Source organism: Xenopus tropicalis, chromosome 2 (genome assembly GCF_000004195.4).
Source record: "Xenopus tropicalis strain Nigerian chromosome 2, UCB_Xtro_10.0, whole genome shotgun sequence".
Taxonomy (NCBI): domain Eukaryota; kingdom Metazoa; phylum Chordata; class Amphibia; order Anura; family Pipidae; genus Xenopus; species Xenopus tropicalis.
In genome coordinates this window covers 159,896,315-159,918,323 of record NC_030678.2, presented here as the reverse complement: position 1 = coordinate 159,918,323, position 22,009 = coordinate 159,896,315, and the positions used below count along the sequence as shown (strand labels likewise).

The 22,009-nt window shown below is 44.0% G+C and overlaps 1 protein-coding gene across 2 annotated transcripts; it reads right to left on the bottom strand.

The window, feature by feature from the left end:
• Positions 1 to 397: 397 nt before the first annotated feature.
• On the bottom strand, positions 398 to 20,574 carry npat (nuclear protein, ataxia-telangiectasia locus). Of its 2 annotated transcripts, none has more exons than XM_031897314.1 (18): positions 20,237 to 20,574; positions 15,939 to 16,057; positions 14,982 to 15,042; positions 13,879 to 13,951; positions 13,565 to 13,605; positions 13,132 to 13,359; positions 12,680 to 12,752; positions 12,379 to 12,490; positions 11,181 to 11,272; positions 9,704 to 9,788; positions 8,960 to 9,059; positions 8,280 to 8,405; positions 6,638 to 8,086; positions 5,632 to 5,747; positions 4,621 to 4,714; positions 3,353 to 3,419; positions 2,160 to 3,270; positions 398 to 844 (listed from the first exon to the last, which is right to left on the bottom strand). In XM_031897314.1, the coding sequence occupies exons 1-18, from the start codon at positions 20,271 to 20,273 to the stop codon at positions 761 to 763; spliced, it is 4,068 nt and encodes a 1,355-aa protein (XP_031753174.1). In that variant the 5' UTR covers positions 20,274 to 20,574; the 3' UTR covers positions 398 to 760. The 2 variants fall into 2 exon arrangements, with proteins under 2 accessions (XP_031753174.1, XP_002934973.2); XM_002934927.4 differs by having other exon boundaries at positions 12,680 to 12,755; positions 20,237 to 20,573.
• Between the last annotated feature and the right edge of the window lie 1,435 nt (positions 20,575 to 22,009).

Sequence of the window (22,009 nt, the reverse complement as noted above, 5' to 3'; positions counted from 1 at the left end):
GCGAGAGGATCTATAGTGAGCTCCAATAAAGGGGCCATTTTTACAGATAGGATTAATGTTTAGCCCAAAGGGAAACCAGCACTATATATTATTCATAATTGCCTACAAAATTAGGGTTTTCCCCATTTATCTAATATGTCTCCTTTAACACTTACAGTGCTGGCGCTAGAATGTCCATTTGCAGCTCCTATTGTTTCTCTTAAATTCCCAAACCTTAGATTGTAATCTACGTGAGAGGTACAGTGCTTGAAATCCCCTCCTGGCAGCCCTAATCCAATAGTTAAGCCTGAGCAGTGAGGAAGCTATGGCTGCAGACTGTCCCACCAGCGGAGGTGCCTGCCCCCCGGGTCGTATATCTGTGCAGAATCTATTTATACACACAAGGAAACGTGGGGTGTTTAGTAGAACTTTTCTTTTTAATGCAATGATGTTAATGAAATGATGAAACTGCACGAGGAAACCAAGCAGCCGCTAATGACATTTATGGAACAAAAGAATTTCCAGGCCACGATAACTGAATTTGAGAAAAACAACAGTAAAGCTGCTTCTGTTTAATAAAAAAAAAAAAAAATCTGACCTTATTTTCAGTTTATACCCTCCCTTCATGTACACAAATGTTCAATATCTACAGATCCACCCCTTGGTCAGAAATAGTTAAGTGCCTAAAATATTACAAAATATGAAGGATTCTTCACATTGTAGGTCTATTTACAGAAACATACAAATATATATATATTATATATCTCTCTAAATATTGGGGTTATTCATCATAATGCAGAGACATTAGGAACTTGTCCACATCCATCCCAGCTGGGAAAGCATCCGTGGATTTCTTCCGATGTTTCTGGGGAGGAGAGAGAGAAAGAGAAAGGGGAGTTACACATTTGGCAGTAACCATAGCAACACCATTGTGACATCCATTAGGGAGGCGACAGACGAGATTAGTCGCCCCGTGACAAATCTTCATTGCCGCAGGTGACTAATCTCCCCGCAATGCCATCCCACTGGCAATGTAAATCGCCGGTGGGATTGCATACGCATCACTGCGATTTGCAGAAGTCACCCGAAGTTTCCTCTCAATTACAATGGAGAGGCTGGGCCTGTACTTACTCCCAAAAGCTGTGAGAGGAGGAGGGGTAGTTACTGCGCTGGGTGCTAACAATCTATATACATCTGTCTGAGCCCTAAACAGATGTATATAGTCCCAGTAGAACCACACAGGGATTGGATGGGTGAAGTTTGAATTTCCCCTCCAACCCATCCAATCCCTGTTCAGCACTACTAGGACTTTCCCTACAACACAGAAAGCGGTGTATCGTACAGAACATGCAGCCATAGGAACTCCTGCTCTCCCATCTAAGCTCACTGACAGCAGGGGGGGGCTGTCTAATCAAGTAAGTGCAGCATGACCGGGCCCCCCAACACAAGTCACCAGGCCCAGGGCAGCCTCACTCTCCCATGGTGGCCCTGGGAGCAGGACTGGGCATACAAGGGCCTGAGGGCCCACCAATTTTTTCCCCCAGTGTCCCGCTGGCCCAGTCTGACACAGAATCCATCCCATGCCTGCCTCCTACCTTATCTCACAGCTCCCTTTCTTGCCCAGCCTCAAACTCTTTCACCTCAAAAGCACCCCACTTACTTCATGCCCTGCCCCCATTGTCATTGCTCTGCTCCTGATCTGTTGTACCCACCCCCTGCCCTGGCTGGTAAGAGGAAGCCTGAAAGGTGGCAGCCATACCCCTTTGTCATATTAATTGCTTGCATCCTAATTGATAAAGAAGATACCTTAGAATTCTGGGCAAGATGTTCAATCTGGATTCAACTAACACAGGCTCCCTGGTTTCCCCTGACCAGTGGGAAGGTCACAGCCACCCCAGGCTGTTTTTTGACCTGCGTATAAGCACAGGCTAAGAAAACCGCCCCTGCAATTGCAACCGCACTGCTGTGTCTGAGCATGGGTGCTCATCTGAGACCCACACCCAACCTATACCTGCCATGGTTACGCGAACTTTAACCCTGAACAAGCCTGAGCCATGGTTTTTGGATCAGCCCAGACATCACTACACAATTCAGCAGGGAAATCTGTATGGGGGGGGGGGGGCTGTTTATATTTATAGAGTAACAAATAGGAAGATGATGAAGAAAAGCACTTTTTTTACCTTTATTTTCTTTCTTTTCAGAATGGCAGAGGGGCTCTGCAACTCCTTTTTATGCGGCCGCCTCTCATATTCATCAGGCTCATCGAGCTTTCTCTTCTTTGAAGAGCTTTTGGACAATTTTAATTGCTGAGTATTGTCCTTTAGGGGAGAGCTGCTGTCAGTCTTTGCAAGGGTGGCACGTGACAGTATCATTAGCGTGTGGGCAGCCATGTTGACACTGTTCTCACTGCCAGTTTCACTGGCCGGACTACAAGCTGGTAACTCAGGGGTTGCAGGGGGCAGCATGGGCTTGGGAGTACCTCCATCCTCATGGTAGCGTTTAGATTTGGGGGTTTTCATATGGTCTGGGTGGTTATCTACCAATCTGTCATCAATTCCTGAGCCTGGGGTACGTGGTATTGGCAAGTCCCCCCCACTGAAGTGTTTTGCATTGGGACTGTTAAACTGCATGCTTTGCAATAGGTCACTGGCCTGTTTAGTTAGTGGACTTGTGGGGCACATTCTTTCCGTGGATAATTTGGTTCTCCTTAGTATGCTCGGCAGAGATGCAAGCTTCCTGCCAGTTTCATGGGTTGGTTGCGCGGCTCGCTCGGAATTTCCAGCTGCACCATCACTACTGGCAGGTTTCTTGTTGGACTCTGGTAGCTCTTGCTTTTTATTCTCCTTCTGTAACATATTCTCCTTGTTGGCCATGACCCCACCATGGACTTCTGCAGACAACGCTACGGCCACAGTTTTCTTGTCTCCCGACAGATCCTTTGGAGCGGGTACAACCGGCTGCTTGGACGGAACGCTCTCAGACTTGGAGTTTGTCTCTGTGCTTGGGGCTTTTTTGTCGGGTTTGCTGTCTTTGCCACTCTGCTTGGAAGGCAATAAAGCACTGGAAGCTCCAGAAGAGTTCACGGTCTCCACCATATCTTTATTTTGGGGTGCTGAGCTATTATTAACCGACTTGGTATTTGCTGTACCCCTGTTGGCAGCAGAATTCTCAAAGCACAGCACTCTCTTATGATTCTCAGCTGCTTTAGTGCTTGGATTGGTGCTGCCTGTCTGTCTCTCTTCCGGCTTGTTCTGTGACACGGCAGCAGAGTTTTTATCAACATTCTCTGACCTGCATTTCATGAGAGAGAAAGAGAATGTCACATCCAGTAGCCATAAAGCACCAAGGCAAATTAAAGGCAAATGCCACTCACCTCTGCCCTCGAGAGCTCGATGTTCGGCTCACAGAATCTGTGGTTGAGGCTACTCCCTGCTTCTCTGCTACAAAATGAAAGGAAATCAGTCAAAAAGGGAAAAATAAATCACTGTAGGGAATTTCCAAAATGATGAGAATCAGTTGCAATAAGCTCGACATTCCTATTCTACCAGCCTTTGCAAGGGCAGTATATGTAGGCATCTGGGTGCTATACTAAGAACCACTATGTGCAGGCAGTTTGGGACCTAAAGATACTGCCATGAAGGTTACATGTATACAAACTGCTTTGTGTTAAATGTTCTTATTGTGGCTTAAAGGGGTGGTTTACCTTCAGCTTATCTTTTAGTATGTAATAGAATGGCCTATTCTTAGCAACTTTTGAATTGGTCTTCATTCTTGAATAATTTGCCTTCGTCTTCTCGCTCTTTGCAGCTTTCAAATGGAGGTCACTGACCCCCAGCAGCAAAAAAAAACTATTGCTCTGTGAGGCTACAAACTTATTGTTGCTTATCTTTCTATTTAGGCCCTCCTCCATTCATATTTCAGTCTCTCTTTCAAAAGACTGCCTGGTTGCTAGGGTAATTTAAACCCTAGTTACTAGAGATGCACCGAAACCAGGATTCAGTTCGATATTTGGCCAGGATTTGGCCTTTTTTGGCAGGGTTCGGATTCGGCCGAATCCACTGTCCTGGCTGAACCGAATCCAAAGTAGGATTTGGAAGGGTTAAATGTTGCCGCGTGAACGCGGAAGTTGAAAATGTAACCCTTCCAAATACAAATTAGCACATGCTAATTAGGATTCTGTTCAGTATTTGGCCAAATCCCTTACGATGGATTCAGGGGTTCGGGCGAATCTGAAAAACTGGGTTCTGTGCATCTCTACTAGTTACCAGATAGCAGCTGAAAATCCAACTGGAGAGCTGCTGTACAAGAAGTTAAATAATCCAATAATTTTAAAGAAAAAATGAAGACCAATTCCAAACGGTCTGACTCAACTTAATACTGAAAGTTAATGGTAACCGGGTAATTTATTTCCTCTATTAACAGCCATGAAATAAAAAGCAAGCAAGGTGTTGGAGTTGTGTGTGTTCTATGTTCTGCATTTTCAGGTTCCAACTACAAACTCCTGACGCAACTGCTGCAAATACTAAGCTCCAGGAATGACCAAGTAAAAGACACGGTTTATTGTGCATATCCTTTACCGTTAATAAGGACATCTCAATGTACTTATGTAGCAAACAGAATTTAGATAATGTCAGTAGATACCTGCGCTTGCCAGATTTCTTGTGGATGGAAGTTTCTGAGACTTCGGAGGGAGCGGCAGCTTGGGAACGCCTTGTGAAACTGGTACATGCAAAACCTACAGGGGGGACACATATAATCTGTTAAAAGTATTCTTACTTTTGTTCAGCATAAAGACATGAAACAGAATAGCCGCATTGCCAGGGTCTTCTACAAAAACATTCATTTTATTCAGTTATGCCATTAATTACAGCAGTGTTCTACAGGAAGGCCTATGTTTATCCACAGGTCAAGAATCAGCCTGGTGTGGCACTAGCCTTAGGCTACAGGGGTATGATATCTGTGCCAGCGTTTCTACATAACCTGTTTGGGTTCTCCATTTTTGCTGTGTGAGCTATGAAACACAGGACAGGCAATGTAAATATATTTAGTCTTCATTAATCAGCTAAGTTAGGGATCCCCCAACCTTTTTTATACCCGTAAGCAACATTTCAATAAAAAACTGGGGAGCAACACAAGCACAAAAACTTTCCTAGTAGGTGACCAATAAGGACTGGTTAATTAGTAGCCCAATGTGGACTAGCAGACTACTAGAGGCTCTGGTTAGCAGTATACATGGTATTTATGCCTCCAAAACTAGAGAAATTCAAAAATCGGCACCAACTTTGAGGCCACTGGGAGCAACATCAAAGGGGTTGGTGAGCAACATGTTGCCCTCGAACCACTGGGTGGGGATCATTGACACACTTTGACCCTCCTGATGTTGTGAAACTATTCTGCATAGCTGTTGGGAGATGAAGTTCTGTTGTAACTGAATGCCAGTGGCTTTTTTTTGAATGACAACATGGAGAATGTAGACTTTTTTTTTTGCACTTAAGCTGATTAGTAAAGACATTATATGTGTTTCATATCTGGTGCTAGGAATGAATTCTAAACCAACCAGTCATTTTCACAGTCCTTGTTTTCTTAGAATTGTGTTGGATATTCCTGTATTGTACAGAGAAAATTTGGATTATAAGATAAAGTCCAACTTGCCTGGTGAGAAGGTGCTGCAAACGCATTACTGCTCTGCCCAACAACAGAAAGAGGGAACATGCCCACCACACCAGGTAGCACCGGCTGCATAGCGGAGGCCAGGATAAAGGTAGAACCTGCAAAACAAATGGGTTTTGACCATTTCAACCCAGCTCTGTAGAGTGTAACAGTGCAAGAGACAGCATACATGCATACTGATCCTATAAGAACTAAATAAGAGATTTGGGTTTCAGATAGAGATTGAAAACAAAGACTCTGGTAACATCGCAGCAGACACGTGGGGCTTTGTTGCTTAAAGGGACCTGTCACCCTAAGAAATAATTTCAAATTCTTTTCTATTGTGTTTGTCAAGTAAAATTAACATCACTTACAATATATAAATAATATAAATCTTGTTTCCTTCAGTCTTGGAATAACAATAACAGCAAGCAGGCAGGCACCATTTTGTGGGCACTGTTATTAAGGCAAGCTTTGTATCACCCCAAAATCTTGTTTATGTGCCAGAATGGGGGAGATGATGCACAAGCCCATGTACTGGCTACACAATTAGATGGCAAGGAGGGAAGGGGAAAAAACATCTTGGGAAGTGCTGAATGGAAAGTGAAAGTATTTGTTGCCCTGCCTCTATGCCTAGAGCATAGAGGCGGGGCAGGCACTATATGACTTTATAATGGCTACAGTTGTGTTTATAAAAAAAGGAATTTGGGTTTCATGCTTAATTTTAAAAGGACTTTCATTATACAGCTTTTAGTGTCTGGGTGACAGATCCCCCTTTAAAGAGGTCTAAACCCCAAACAAAACCTATGAGAATTTCATAAAAAGAATGCCATCAGATTTTTGGGCTACTTTCATTGCCATATCTGATTGTTGGCGCTGCTGATGTGTATCTGGGAGGCTATTCTTGGTAACTGCTACCCCACCTTAAGGCTGAAAAAAACCTTCTGCCAATACCTTGTTAATAGGTTAACTGTATGTTTGTATGAAGATATATATGAAAGACCCTCACCTTGTGAAATTTTAGGTGAAATGGCCTGTCCGACTGTATACACACTGTGTGGCCTGGGAGGGGTTTGATAATGGCATGGCTGCTTTTGGCTGGCAGCAGGAGCACAATTACTGGGTACCACCATGATGTTGGACTGCTGTGCGCCACCAGTGTTACACGTGCTGATAAAAAAGCTGCCTGATGGTGCAAAGCTAGAGCTTGTGGCCGGCATTAGCTGTATGATCCCCCCGTCAGTGGAGAGATTAGAAGTCCCAGGCAGAGAGAAGATGGTACATTCTTCAGCTGGCTTCACTCCAGCAGCAACATCGCTGGACACAGTCACTACTTCTCTCTGATCTAATAGGGCCAAACCCGACGTCTCGGTGGAGGGGCCTGGGTTAGAAACAATGCTACTGCTTTCCTGGAGTTTTTGGAAAGGAGACAAGAGTAAAGCAGAGTTGCCCCTTTCACTGATACTTTTAACTGCCTTTGTTAGCTCGGCATCCTCTGGGATATCCTCAGTGATAAAGCTGAGAGTTATTATTTGGGATGGATCGATGGAGGACATGCCAATACAGGACTGCTCTACATTGCTGCTGACTGGTGCTGGTACCGCCACAGAGCTTGAGACTTGTAAAGGAAGACTGCTTCCATCAGAACTGGATGATGCTCCCTTTATGGCTGGACTTACAGACGGCACCACCGGATGAGGTGGTGTCTTGTCTGCCTTTGATGGTTTCTGGGGCACTTTTAGTTCCTTTGATGCGATAGAGCTTTCTGCCTGCAAAGGTTCACTCACTGTACTATCAATAGGAGTGTCTATTTTGCTAGGTGTTGCATTTACTTCCCCTTGTTGGTTCTTATCATTCAGAAGATTTGACTCTGTAACAGGGCTTCCAATAGAAACCAGTACAACAATATTCTGAGACTGTGCTGTGTGTTCTTCCGCAGGGCCTTCACTTTTATCCCTCTCCACCTGCCGACTGTCTGAAATCTCATTTTTTAAGGGTGTTGATTTTTTAGCTTTACTTGTCTTTTCAGGCGCTCTCTCTTTAGGAGTCTCTTTCTTTGAATTCTGAACACCGTGAACTGTTAAGTCAACACTCAATGGAGCTGCTTCTTTGGCCAACTGACAGTTGGTTTCTACCACATCTCTATGTGAAATGTTCTTCATCTCAACATCTTGTGACTGTGACACTGCTATCTCCATAGGTGTTACTTGTACGTCCTCACTGGATTCTACTACTGTGTCGCTTCCAGTACTGTCCAGAATGATGATGGAATCAGTTCTTTTCTTTGACTCTACACTCTGATCTGACATGGCGGATCTGTCACTGCCAGATGTTGGTATTCCCTGTGCTTTAGATGGAAGTCCGGTGCTTTCAGTACTTTGTGTTGTGAGGATGGGTGTTGGGTCTTTCTTCTGTTCTGCACCCACCCCTGTGGGGTTGCTGGAGTGTGATGTAGTATCTATATAGAAAACAAGAATAAATGGCTCAAATGGGTTACTAATATAATATGCGATACTGTTTCAGTGATTGCTACTGACCAGTTGGCAGATGGAAACAAATACCCACACTATTTGTACATCACAGGAGTATCCAATTTTTTAGAGGTTTTACTAGTTTCCATAAATAATAATATAAAATACACAATAACTTACCACCTCCTTCAAAAGAGCTTTCCATGGGTTCCAGGTTATCATTAGCCACTAGAGTATTGCTGGAAGCAACCCCTTCTGTTTGTAAGGGAGGGTCACGAGATGCAGTTTTTGTTGTCTTTGTCGAACCTAATAAAATAAATAAAAAGGCCTGTGAGTTTGAAACCACTGAGCAATCTGGCCAAGCTCATAGCAAATGACTTGTATGATGTTAAATTTTAACGTTAACCTTTAGTATGTTATAGAATGCCCTATTCCTAGCAACTTTCCAGTTGGTCGTCATTATTTATTTTGTATAGTTTCTAATTATTTACCTTCCACTTCTGCCACTTTCTGGCTATTAAATCAGGGTCACTGACCCCATCATCCAAAAAGCTACTGCTCTGTGAGGGTACAATGTTACTGTTAATATTTACAACTTATCTTCCTATTTAGACCATCTCCCACTCATATTCCAGTCTCTCATTCAAACCACCACCTGGTCACTAAGGTTAAAAAAAGACCCTAGCAACCAGACAGCTTCTGAAATACCAAACTGGAGAGCTGCTAAACAAAGCTACAAGCCTGTGATCAAAGGAAAGCATCACAACTGCTAAGACTTGATAATGTTTATTAGGACAGGGGATTTTTTTCATTTTTTTACACCAGCAACATTTATTTTAGGAAGGACACAAGAAACTTACTGCAAGCAAAAAGGTCATATAACTCCTGGAAATCTGGATCCAGTTCAGTTTGCTCTAGAATATCATGAATAGCTTCCTCTGACATATGAATCTCCCCTCCCTAAAAGAACAAAGGATGTTAAAGTCTACAAAAGACAAAACTGTTAAAAGGAGAATTCAGGGTTAGAAATATAAAAATATGCATAGAAATGCAGTGTTTTATTATATATATTTACATAATGTACTGTACCAGCCCTAAAACAATACAGACCCAGGCCTTTAAAGCAGCTTCCCATCTACTTATCTTTGCACATGGGTTTAGGGGTTGTCGGAAATCATCAACAATCACCCATAAACCCAGAATTATATGCCCAAAGCATAAACTGTGAATAAGCAAAAAAGATGATGGAAAGATGCCAGGGGCATGTACAGAGGCACAGATCTTCCCTACTAAATGGCTGATACCAAAGCCCAAAACATTAATTATTATAGCATGTAATACAACATCACCGGGGATCACCTACAAGTTAGAAACCAAAAGCAAAGATCTGATTGGTTGCTATGGGGAACATCACTGGTGATGCTTGCTTACACACTGCAATAAATATGCCCCCACAGTGTAGAATTTCTAGCCTTATTCTTTGCTGAGCTTTAATTCTTGTTTCATGCATAACTGTGCCTGACAGCAGGGGGTTCCAGAAGTGTAATGAATTCCACTATAATAATTTATTAAAGCATTACTGAGGCAGTGTAACGCTGCATTACCTGAAGTCCAAGGATTTCATCAATGGAAGTATCCTGTTCAAGAGCACCTCCCTCGGATGGCTTGGCTGCATGGGCAGCTGCGTCGCTTTAGAAACAGTTACAGGTTAGGATTCACCCAAGAAAGAACAGTTTCATAACTTGCAGGTTTTTCTTGTGTTTGCAATAGGTGTAATGAAACAACGTAATAAGTTGCTAATATCCAGAATACAGGGGAGCCCAGGAGCATGGAATAGTCGATGAGCACTTCCATGTTACTGCATATTACTATGGGGACTATGGGGAATATGAGATGAAAACTACATAAGGAATATTTCCTGTTTCCACATGTGACATCTATGCAGATTTAAATGACTGCCTTAAAGGTACAGTAACACAAAAAATGTTATTACATAACTCACCTCTAAACGGTTATGTTTGTTGCACCACCCTTCAGTTTTTTTCCCCATCTGCTTCCCACAATATTGGGATATATTACATATCAGACACCATGCAGGCTGAATGCCTTTGTGGGCTGGTTCCGGTTCTAAACTGGAAGTAAGGGAGCAGCTCGGGAATCATGGTTCGTAGCAGCATTGTTAACTAAAGTTTCTGTATCTTTGGTTTTGCTTAACTTTCAGGACAGGAATGTTTGGCAAAGTTCCCGATGGACCCAAAGCTTCTCCGCTGTAAAGCTGACTTCCAGCTCAGGATGAATGGTGCCCGACTGCCCTATTTAGAAGTGTACAGCACACCTAGGGAGCGCTTTTAGTAGATTTATTTATGGACAAAGCATTTGAAAAGGGGGAGTAAAATGTAACTTCGCACAGCACCTTAGAGGTGGGTTAGGTACCAAAAGATGTTGATGTTACTGTCCCTTTAAACGAAGGCCAGTGTCACCCAGGTTACCCTACACATGTGATCCAACAGGTGTGATGCACCCCTGGAAGAATGCCCAAACCAGGAAATCATCATGTAACATTAAAGTGGTTAACTTCTAGTATTAAGCAAACATTGCTATTCTGAGACAACGTGCAATTGTTTTTTTAGCAGTTTATCAGCTATTTCGCTTTTTGTTCAGCAGCTCTCCAGTTTGGAATTTAAGTGGCTATCTGGTTGCTAGGGTCTTGTTTACCTTAGCAACCAGACAGTGAATAAGGGACTACAAAATGAACAGGAGAGGGCCTGAATAGCAAGATTAGGAATAAAAAGTTACAATAATAATAATAATAATAATAGAATTGTAAGGTCACACAGCAGTAGTTTTTAAGCTGCCAGGATCAGTGACCCCCATTTAAAAGCTGGAAAGATTTAGAAGAGGAAGGCAAATAATAAAATATTATTAATATAAAAACAATAATAAAGAAGACCAACTGCAAAGTTGTTAGAAATAGGACATTCTATAAAATATTAAAAGTTAACAAATAAATAAATGTTAATAATAATTAAAGGTGAACCACCCCTTTAAAGGAAGCCTTAGCTGCACACAACTTATAATTACCTTCCAAGAAACTTGTTTATATTTTCCGCCAGCTTCTCTTGCAGGGATTTGTTACTTAAAATCTTCTCTCTGGCATTTTCTATTACCAGTTGCTAAAATGGAAAACACATATGGTTTAAAAATTATTTAATATTTAAAAGGAGAAGGAAAGCTAATGAGGCATTTTATTGCCAATAGATTAGTTACAATAGTGCTAGAACGCTATATTTATTCTGCCGAAAACTTTACCATATCTGAGTTAACAGCCCTAGAAACTCCCTCTGTTTGTTTAAGATAGCAGCTACCATTTTAGCTTGGTCTGACTTCACTTCCCTGCCTGCATGCTGATCCCTGGAACAGCTCTCAGCTCAGGTTACAGCAGAGAGGGGAGGAGGAGAGAGGAGCTAACTGAGCAGGCTTTTGCCTTGCCCTGAAGGATTTTTTCTGAGAGAAGGAAGTCTGTCACAGAAGATCATGTATATAGAATAGAAGGAAAGAAATGTGGTGTTTCTTTTTACTGAGGATTTAGTGCAGGGTTTCTGTAAGTGTTAATGGCTGTATTTACATAGACCTTTCTGATAAAGCTTATTTCGTTTTTTCCTTTTCTTCTCTAAGTCTGGTAAGAAGAAGACAGTAGAGGGGCTAATTAACTAATGTTGGTGCTTAATTGCTAAAAATCTTTTAGTAGTCTGATCATAACTAATTGCCGTGGCATGATATTTATTCAGAAATCCTACAAAACATGCAGTCACTGCATGCGTCTTCAATCTCCTCAACAGAATAGGGAAGCATGGGCAAATATATGTGATTTTTGTAGTTTGGGATGTCAAACTATGGGCAGAGAATGGGTAAATTGAGGAAATATCTACCAGAGTAAGTCTGCCCTATGACAGTGTTCCTCTGTCCTCTGTCCTATAGAACAGAAGGGAAATACTGGACAAAGGGCCTGTAGGGGAAGAACAGCAGCAACAGAAATAGGTCACTTTACTTTTAAGTGTCCTCTCTTTTGGCTGGTTTGGTTTTAGCCCAAAAAAGTGCCCAGGTCACCCAGTACTAGGAAAGAAGCCAATCATAACATAGCCATCCAGCATCCCACATTACCAGCCGCCAACCCTGAATCTCAATTGCTTTCAGAAAACAGGAATAGAAAACCCTAACTGTCTGAGATACCTTGACTTGGGAAATTAAGGGATAAGCAAAACCCTAGGTTGCCACTTACAGGGAAGTTGCCATCAATAAGTTCTTGGAGTGAGTCAGCATCCCCTTCTGTTTCTCCTTCAGTAGCTGTGCTAGAGTTCAGCGGAGCCACACGTCTTCTCCTTTGACAATCCCTGTAAAGAAACTGGCAGTAGTCATGATATGGTAAGACAATATTTTCCTGACGGTTTTATGCTTTATTCTATAAGATTAAGTAACAGTCCCTTGAAACAGAAATTGCTGACCCAATCAAAACCCAAGCAATCTGTTAAGGTAAGCTAACTCTGCAATGGATGAATAAAGATGGGAGGGGGACAACTCACGCTTTTCGCCTCATAGGTGAGGAAGTCTGTTTCTTCTCTGCAGCTGACAAAGCAGAATTCTGTAATGTCTCTCCTTCTAAACAAATGGAGGGGAAAAGAAAAAGCTAAATAAGGAAAATAATAAACGGCTATACAAAAAAGGAGGAAGTAGGAATCATCCATTTAAAATGTCAAACCTTAGCAGACCCTTAAGTACTAATTTAATACAAATATATCCAAATATCACACAACCCTGTTTGATCTATTATGCCAGACTCAACTCAGCAGGACTGCCTGATAAAATTCTAATGTCTGAGGGCATTTCTGAAGTATCATACAGTAGCTGTCTATTTGTCCTGTGGCCCAATCAGCCATTTAGCATGGAGGATTGGTCTGTGTTTGGCCGCCTTTACTCATGGGGGTTACAGCTAATACAGACACATTATATATTGCCTTATAAGAGGGAAACTTACTGCTTTCGGTAGCAGGAGAGTTGGTACACTGAATAGTAGACTGACCAATGACCAAAGGGCTGACAATGGTTGGTGATGCACTTTGAGACACAAATGACCTCAACATGACTTGCTTTGCTGCTATTGGAGTAGATGTTTGCTGGCATGCCATGGCTGACCCTGTCGAAGCTGCATGTGATGTCAACATTCTTTGGTGTCTCAGGTCCTGTATTCCATATCTTGTGCGGACTGTGCATGGAAACAGAGTAAAAGGTGTGATAATTACTTGTGGAAGTAACACCCAGGTCAACTGCTGCAAAAAATACCCTGATTCGACTCCAATATCCTTCAGCTAATATGCAATAAAAGCAGAAAAATACTCTAGCACGAACCTTCCCTACATATTAAATATAAAAAAGAGAATGAAAAACAAAAGACCCATCGTTGAACTGACCTTTTTGATTGGTGGGCAATAACAGGCAGTTCTGCATACTCCTGGAAAAGGGGAAGAATATAATTAGAGCACAAAATAACAGATCTTTGTACAAATTTTAGGAAACAATATTTAAAATCAAAGGACAATTTTATTGCAGAAATTGTGTTGAACTATAATTTCAAGGCCCCACCTCTGACAACCTTTAATTGTTTGTAAAATGCTGGCAACAAATGAGCGATACATATCATGAAAAGAGTTCCTGCACTCCCAAATTTTGTAAATAAAACAGAATTACATTGCTTGCTATTTGCATGTTCCCCTTGGCGTCTTACCTTATCTGAGAGAGAGTGTGGTCAAGCTTCTTCCACAGAGCTGAAACCATGACTGGTATCTCTTCTTTATTCTCTGCAGCAAAAGCAAAGAGTTATCATTACTTCAACATGCTTTATATATCTGCTTCACAAATAGTCATTTTTTTTTCTTACAGGTTTAAATAATCAATACATTAGTTGCAAGTTCCTTAACCTAGCATTTTTCTCAGCTGCAACCAAAACGCTGCTGCTGTGAGCCACTGACAGACTGCTATAACTGGCTGATCCCACCCGAGGCAGCAATCTGCAATGTAAACACACGCAGGGTTGCATTGTTTGCAGATGAAAAAAATATTAATATTATTATGAATAGGGATGCACTGAATCCAGGTTTTGGTTTGGGTTTCTGCCTTTTTCAGCAGGATTCAGATTCGTCCGAATCCATGGCCTTGGCCGAACCGAATCCTTAAAAAGATATGACTTTTCTTCACAAACACGAAAGTTGAAAATTATGTGCCGCGTGTTCTTATTGACCCTTCGGTGTCTTGATTTGCCCATGCAAGTTAGGATTTGGTTTGATATTCGGCCGAATCTTTCGCTAAGGATTCAGGGTTTGGCTGAATCCCAAAATAGAGGATTCGCTGCACCACTAATTATGAATCTACTATAGTTTTGGTGCATGTATAAATCAATGACATTTTACCTTTACTATCCAAAACCAACTTCTAGCCTCAGCTATTCATACTTAGGTGAAATGGAAAATGTTTTAAATACTAAGTAAAGCCCTTTTGGCTTTAGTTGACTTGCAAATCCCTACATCATGTAAAAGTCTCAGTTACCAACTGATACTGCAGGTTATACTCGTGGGTCGCAGTTCCAATATCCCTTAGCTACATAATAACATATGTAATAGTGTAGTGCACACTGACTAAAGCTGCCAATATACAAGAATCCCCCTGTTTAAATTGTACTGCTTGTCTGGCAGTTGCCGCTGTCATATCTAAGGGTGTGGGCTTCGAGAGACCAGAAGAGTGACTAAATGAAGAAGAATGGACTGCAATGATGGAGAAAAGCAAAATGTTTTGCTTCTAATGGAGAAGCTAAAGAAGAATACAGGCCCTTACCTTTTGCTTTCATGGCAATATATTCATTTAAAATCGTTGTCAGGTTTTTCCCAAACAGAGACTGAAAATAAAGCAAAAAAATAAAAAAGTTAGGAAATGAGAGTTAGAGGCAGCACCGTATATGTTCTGCTTTACAAAGGAAATCCGTATTATTGACTTCATTTTTAATTGTTTTAGAATTATTTGCTTTCCTCTTCTATTTCCAGCTTTCAAATGGGGGTCTATAAAAGGAACAGTTCAGTGTAAAAATGTAACTGGGTAAAATACTGTAGATAGACTGCGCAAAATAAAAAATGTTTTCAATATAGTTAGTCAGGCAAAAATGTAATCTATAAAGGCTGGAATGAGCGGATGTCTAACATTATAGCCAGGACACTACTTCCTGCTGGAAAGAGTCAGAAGAGGAATGCAAATAATTAAAAAACTATAAAAAATGAAGACCAATAAAAAAGTGACTAAGAATAGGCCATTCTATAACATAGTAAAAGTTAACGTGAACCCCCCCCTTTAAAGGGAAAGTCTCTTTCATGTGCGCACACAGAACATGGCTGCATAAACAATTCATGCAAAAACATGATGATGGGAATTCAACTCTTGTGCAACTGGTCTAACTGGGTGAAAGCTAGTACATGATGTGAATGGACCCACTAACACTCCCATGGAAAATGCACTCTCAACCAAGGTTGCAACAGGCTGCTTAAAAAGAACTACACTACGATATTTTAAACCAGATTTACTATAAAACACCAACAAGCCTGTGGTTTTAAATGCTGGTTTGAAGTAGTTTTGCCTTTAAAATGTAATATTTAATTACACATAAACCACTATTTTATATCCAAACATAAACCTTTCCTGTCAGTAACAAAATATTAAGCATGTCTATCTGTTTGTAATTGCAAAGCAAGAACAAAAGTAAACTGCTAATCTGCCCAATGGAAATATGACCAGGGTACTTACCAATACGCAGCCTGGAATAGACCCTTCATCAGTATAATGTTCTGCATATTCCTTTAGGTTGGGGCTCTCTAATATAAATGATTGGCATGTAGAAGAGAGTTTCTCTTGCTGCAGATAGCCTGAAAGCCACAAAAGATGGTATTATTTACTTCTATAACACCAGCTTTAAATCAGACCCTCCCTGCTCCAGGGAAGCTCACAATCTATTCTGCTTATGGCACACTAAAAGAGGCTATTATCCCCACTGCTACTATAGGCACCATCTCTCCCTACTATACCTGCTATCCCACAGCCCCAGTCCCTTCCCAGAGGCTATTATCTCCCCACTGCTACTATAGGCACCATCTCTCCCTACTATACCTGCTATCCCACAGCCCCAGTCCCTTCCCAGAGGCTACTATCCCCACTGCTACTATAGGCACCATCTCTCCCTACTATACCTGCTATCCCACAGCCCCAGTCCCTTCCCAGAGGCTATTATCCCCCCACTGCTACTATAGGCACCATCTCTCCCTACTATACCTGCTATCCCACAGCCCCAGTCCCTTCCCAGAGGCTATTATCCCCCCACTGCTACTATAGGCACCATCTCTCCCTACTATACCTGCTATCCCACAGCCACAGTCCCTTCCCAGAGGCTATTATCTCCCCACTGATACTATAGGCACCACCTCTCCCTACTATACCTGCTATCCCACAGCCCCAGTCCCTTCCCAGAGGCTATTATCCCCCCACTGCTACTATAGGCACCATCTCTCCCTACTATACCTGCTATCCCACAGCCCCAGTCCCTTCCCAGAGGCTATTATCCCCCCACTGCTACTATAGGCACCATCTCTCCCTACTATACCTGCTATCCCACAGCCACAGTCCCTTCCCAGAGGCTATTATCCCCCCACTGCTACTATAGGCACCATCTCTCCCTACTATACCTGCTATCACACAGCCCCAGTCCCTTCCCAGAGGCTATTATCCCCCCCACTGCTACTATAGGCACCATCTCTCCCTACTATACCTGCTATCCCACAGCCACAGTCCGTTCCCAGAGGCTATTATCCCACTGCTACTATAGGCACCATCTCTCCCTACTATACCTGCTATCCCACAGCCCCAGTCCCTTCCCAGAGGCTATTATCCCCCCACTGCTACTATAGGCACCATCTCTCCCTACTATACCTGCTATCACACAGCCCCAGTCCCTTCCCAGAGGCTATTATCCCCCCCACTGCTACTATAGGCACCATCTCTCCCTACTATACCTGCTATCCCACAGCCACAGTCCGTTCCCAGAGGCTATTATCCCACTGCTACTATAGGCACCATCTCTCCCTACTATACCTGCTATCCCACAGCCCCAGTCCCTTCCCAGAGGCTATTATCCCCCCACTGCTACTATAGGCACCATCTCTCCCTACTATACCTGCTATCCCACAGCCCCAGTCCCTTCCCAGAGGCTATTATCCCCCCACTGCTACTATAGGCACCATCTCTCCCTGCTATACCTGCTATCCCACAGCCACAGTCCCTTCCCAGAGGCTATTATCCCCCACTGCTACTATAGGCACCATCTCTCCCTACTATACCTGCTATCCCAAATCCCTTTTCAGTAGCAGGCAGAATGGGGCCTAGATGCAAAATGTTATGGGGCACATATAGGTGATAAAAAGGCTGGTAGTCCAACCCCATTACCTAAATAAGTAAGCTAAATATTTACCAAGGGCGAACTGCCCAAGATGCAAAGCATTTATGGCTAACTTTATGCACCTGATATGGGACTGCCCCGTAATACAAAAGTTTTGTCACAAAGTCACAGAATTTATGGGTACAGAACTGAACCTCCCCCAAATATTCAATCCAACTACCTGCATACTGGGCCTCCTAGACTCACTAGTACACAGAGGAGGCTCAGTGCCCAGGTGTAATTACCCTCCCAACTGAAAATAGGTTTGTTTTGCCAGGAGGGAAGTCGTGGGGGGATTTAGCAGAGGAACAGGTAGAGTTGGAGAGAATGGAGGAGGGGGAGGAGGAGAGGGAGAAAAGGAAAAGTCTCTCATCTGATATCATCTCCAGCAGGAAGAAGAGCAAAAGAGAAGGGGCTTTTCAGTCTCAGGGGGCAGAAAAGGAGTCACTGGAGGAAGGGGAGTTGGGGGAGCAAGATGTGATGGAGAGTCAGGGGGCAGGTGTGCGGGTACAGGTTAAACGGTCTGCTGGGAAATGTTTGGACAATTTTCAAAAAAAGAAACATAAAGATGCCTCTTGATATGTGTTTTAAAATGATCTGTAAGAAATAAGATGCTTTGGAGGGAGGTACGCTTTGTTTTTTGATGTGATATTGATTTATATGTTTGTTTGTTTTTGTTTTGTTTTTTGCTTGATTGAAATGTAATTATTGTTTAATTGTATTTGTTTAATATATTTTAATAAAATTCTCTCCCTGCTATACCTGCTATCCCACAGCCACAGTCCCTTCCCAGAGGCTATTATCCCCCCCACTGCTACTATAGGCACCATCTCTCCCTACTATACCTGCTATCCCACAGCCCCAGTCCCTTCCCAGAGGCTATTATCCCCCCACTGCTACTATAGGCGCACCATCTCTCCCTACTATACCTGCTATCACACAGCCCCAGTCCCTTCCCAGAGGCTATTATCCCCCCCACTGCTACTATAGGCACCATCTCTCCCTACTATACCTGCTATCCCACAGCCCCAGTCCCTTCCCAGGGGCTATTATCCCCCCACTGCTACTATAGGCACCATCTCTCCCTACTATACCTGCTATCCCACAGCCCCAGTCCCTTCCCAGAGGCTATTATCCCCCCACTGCTACTATAGGCACCATCTCTCCCTACTATACCTGCTATCCCACAGCCCCAGTCCCTTCCCAGAGGCTATTATCCCCCCCACTGCTACTATAGGCACCATCTCTCCCTACTATACCTGCTCTCCCACAGCCCCAGTCCCTTCCCAGAGGCTATTATCCCCCCACTGCTACTATAGGCACCATCTCTCCCTACTATACCTGCTATCCCACAGCCACAGTCCCTTCCCAGAGGCTATTATCTCCCCACTGCTACTATAGGCACCATCTCTCCCTACTATACCTGCTATCCCACAGCCCCAGTCCCTTCCCAGAGGCTATTATCCCCCCACTGCTACTATAGGCACCATCTCTCCCTACTATACCTGCTATCCCACAGCCCCAGTCCCTTCCCAGAGGCTATTATCCCACTGCTACTATAGGCACCATCTCTCCCTACTATACCTGCTATCCCACAGCCCCAGTCCCTTCCCAGGGGCTATTATCCCCCCACTGCTACTATAGGCACCATCTCTCCCTACTATACCTGCTATCCCACAGCCCCAGTCCCTTCCCAGAGGCTATTATCCCCCCACTGCTACTATAGGCACCATCTCTCCCTACTATACCTGCTATCCCACAGCCCCAGTCCCTTCCCAGAGGCTATTATCCCCCCACTGCTACTATAGGCACCATCTCTCCCTACTATACCTGCTCTCCCACAGCCCCAGTCCCTTCCCAGAGGCTATTATCCCCCCACTGCTACTATAGGCACCATCTCTCCCTACTATACCTGCTATCCCACAGCCACAGTCCCTTCCCAGAGGCTATTATCTCCCCACTGCTACTATAGGCACCATCTCTCCCTACTATACCTGCTATCCCACAGCCCCAGTCCCTTCCCAGAGGCTATTATCCCCCCACTGCTACTATAGGCACCATCTCTCCCTACTATACCTGCTATCCCACAGCCCCAGTCCCTTCCCAGAGGCTATTATCCCACTGCTACTATAGGCACCATCTCTCCCTACTATACCTGCTATCCCACAGCCCCAGTCCCTTCCCCGAGGCTATAATCCCCCCACTGCTACTATAGGCACCATCTCTCCCTACTATACCTGCTATCCCACAGCCCCAGTCCCTTCCCAGAGGCTATTATCCCCCCACTGCTACTATAGGCACCATCTCTCCCTACTATACCTGCTATCCCACAGCCCCAGTCCCTTCCCAGAGGCTATTATCCCACTGCTACTATAGGCACCATCTCTCCCTACTATACTACTATCCCATAGTCCCTGCACATTAGAGACCAGCATACACTACCTAACTCGGATGCCCCAGCTAGTGGCAGCTTTGAGGCACCCAATGTTTACATTAGCTTAGGCACCATGGGTAAGGCGCAGCAGCTAGAGAATGCTGAGACTTCCCTGATGAGCTCGCAGTGCGGGGGTTTCTGGGTAATAACAAGCCCGCGTCCCTGCCATTAGTACGGACTTACCCAGCACCAGCCGGGCCACATCAGACGGTAGAAGCATGGTGGGAGATTCAGAGTTGCATATTTCGCAATTGGGGGTCCAACAGCCCTCTCTCAGCCTCCCCAACTCGCTCTCCGCTCTCCCGCGCTGGGCTGTGCAGCTCCTACTCCATCCGGTCTGCTACACACACTCCGCCACTTCAGTTCCGGCTATCCGGAGCGCTTTGCTGGTGACGCTACACTGAGGGAGCAATGGCAAGGGGCTTAGTGCCATCTCAAAGTCCGAGACCCTATACCCAGTCTTACATTAGAGTGGGGCAGAGAAGGCATTTGCCTTGAATCCCTACTAGCATCGCAGTTGCTTCTGAGGTGGCTGATGAGAAAGAGGTTGTAGTACAGCAACAATAACTAGAGATGCTGCAGATTTAATGGCTAATATTTATATATGCACCCCCTAATGCAATCCAGGGGGGTGCAATTCCTGCATGTCTAGCCCTGCTTCTGCCTTCTTACAGCAATAATAGTTGGAACACGAGCTGTGCCTCTTTGGACATTGGATGGAATGGTATTAGGGTGGGACAGAGAAGGCATTTGGGCCCTATTAGCATTACAGTTAAGGTCCCCATACACTGGCCGATAGAAGCTGCCGATATGGGTCCCTTGGACCGATTCGGCAGCTAATCAGCCCGTGTATGGGCAGAAACGAGCAGCCTGGCTGACCGATATCTGGCCTGAAATTGGCCAGATATCAATCGCCCAGGTTAGAAAATCCAGTCGGATCGGGGACCGCATCAGCTCGTTAATACGGTCCCCGAACCGACTGCCCATGGCTGCAAATGTAATCCGATCGTTTGGCCCCTGGGGGTGCCAATGAGAGCTTTAACTGCAATTTAATAGCCCCCATGTTGACTGGCAGCCTACAGAAGGCTCTGTTTGGCAATTACACTGGGTTTTTATGCAACCAAAACTTGCTTCCTAACCAGAAATTCAAAAATAAGCACCTGCTTTGAGGCCACTGGGAGCAACATCCAAGGGGTTGGGGAGCAACATGTTACTCCTGAGCCACTGGTTGGGGATCACTGGTATAGTGGGAGGAAACCAAGTCAGTCCTGGTTCTACTGGGCCCCAAAAGCCCAAGCAAACTGGCAGGCTGCGTGGTGCAGCGGTGGAGTGGTAGGGCCAAAATGCATGATAATTATCTGCACTGGTGGTGGTATTCATGGTGAGTGGTGAGCTCTTAGCAGGAGGGTGGGGCGAGGATGGAGTGAATGGTGGGCTTTTGGCTTGGGGTCCCCCCCTTCCCCAAGTCCAACACTGAACAGAGCTCCCCAAGACATAGGGGCAGTAAGTTTTAATTGCACAAAAGTTGCAGTATGCTATGGAATGTGACTAAGCCTGAAATTCTGACCTGGCATCTCACCTAGCTGTGAGGCACATCAGGTGGCTTCTCCACCGGCATAAAAATGTTTCCAGCAATGTTGCTTGTCATTGACATGAATGTATACCCTGTCTCTGCTCATACAGTAGATTTTTGGCCTAAAACAGTCACGTTTTACTTGCATGTGGCAGGGGCAGTGACAGGTAACTCTGTGCCTGGTGAGCTATTAGCTTAGTGGTCTGTATAAACATCCTATTCAAGAAAGAAATGGAAGGGAGGACTGCTATGGGCATGGGTTAAATAACAAATTAGAATGAAATAAGACAACAAAGGAAGTTAAGGTAAGAAGAAAATAAACACAGAGGCTGATTGAACATAGGTGCTACAAGTTACAAGTGAAGTTCCCCATAACAACCAAT

What these genes read in the sequence shown, in the direction of transcription:
- npat (XM_002934927.4), bottom strand. Translation starts at nt 20,273, where the DNA reads ATGCTTCTACCGTCTGATGTGGCCCGGCTGGTGCTGG. An exon ending in TTCACCTAAAATTTCACAAG is followed by an intron (nt 5,748 to 6,637) that starts GTGAGGGTCTTT and finishes TTTGTTTTGCAG; the next exon opens with GTTCTACCTTTATCCTGGCC. An exon ending in TTGCAGCACCTTCTCACCAG is followed by an intron (nt 4,715 to 5,631) that starts GCAAGTTGGACT and finishes TCCCCCCTGTAG; the next exon opens with GTTTTGCATGTACCAGTTTC.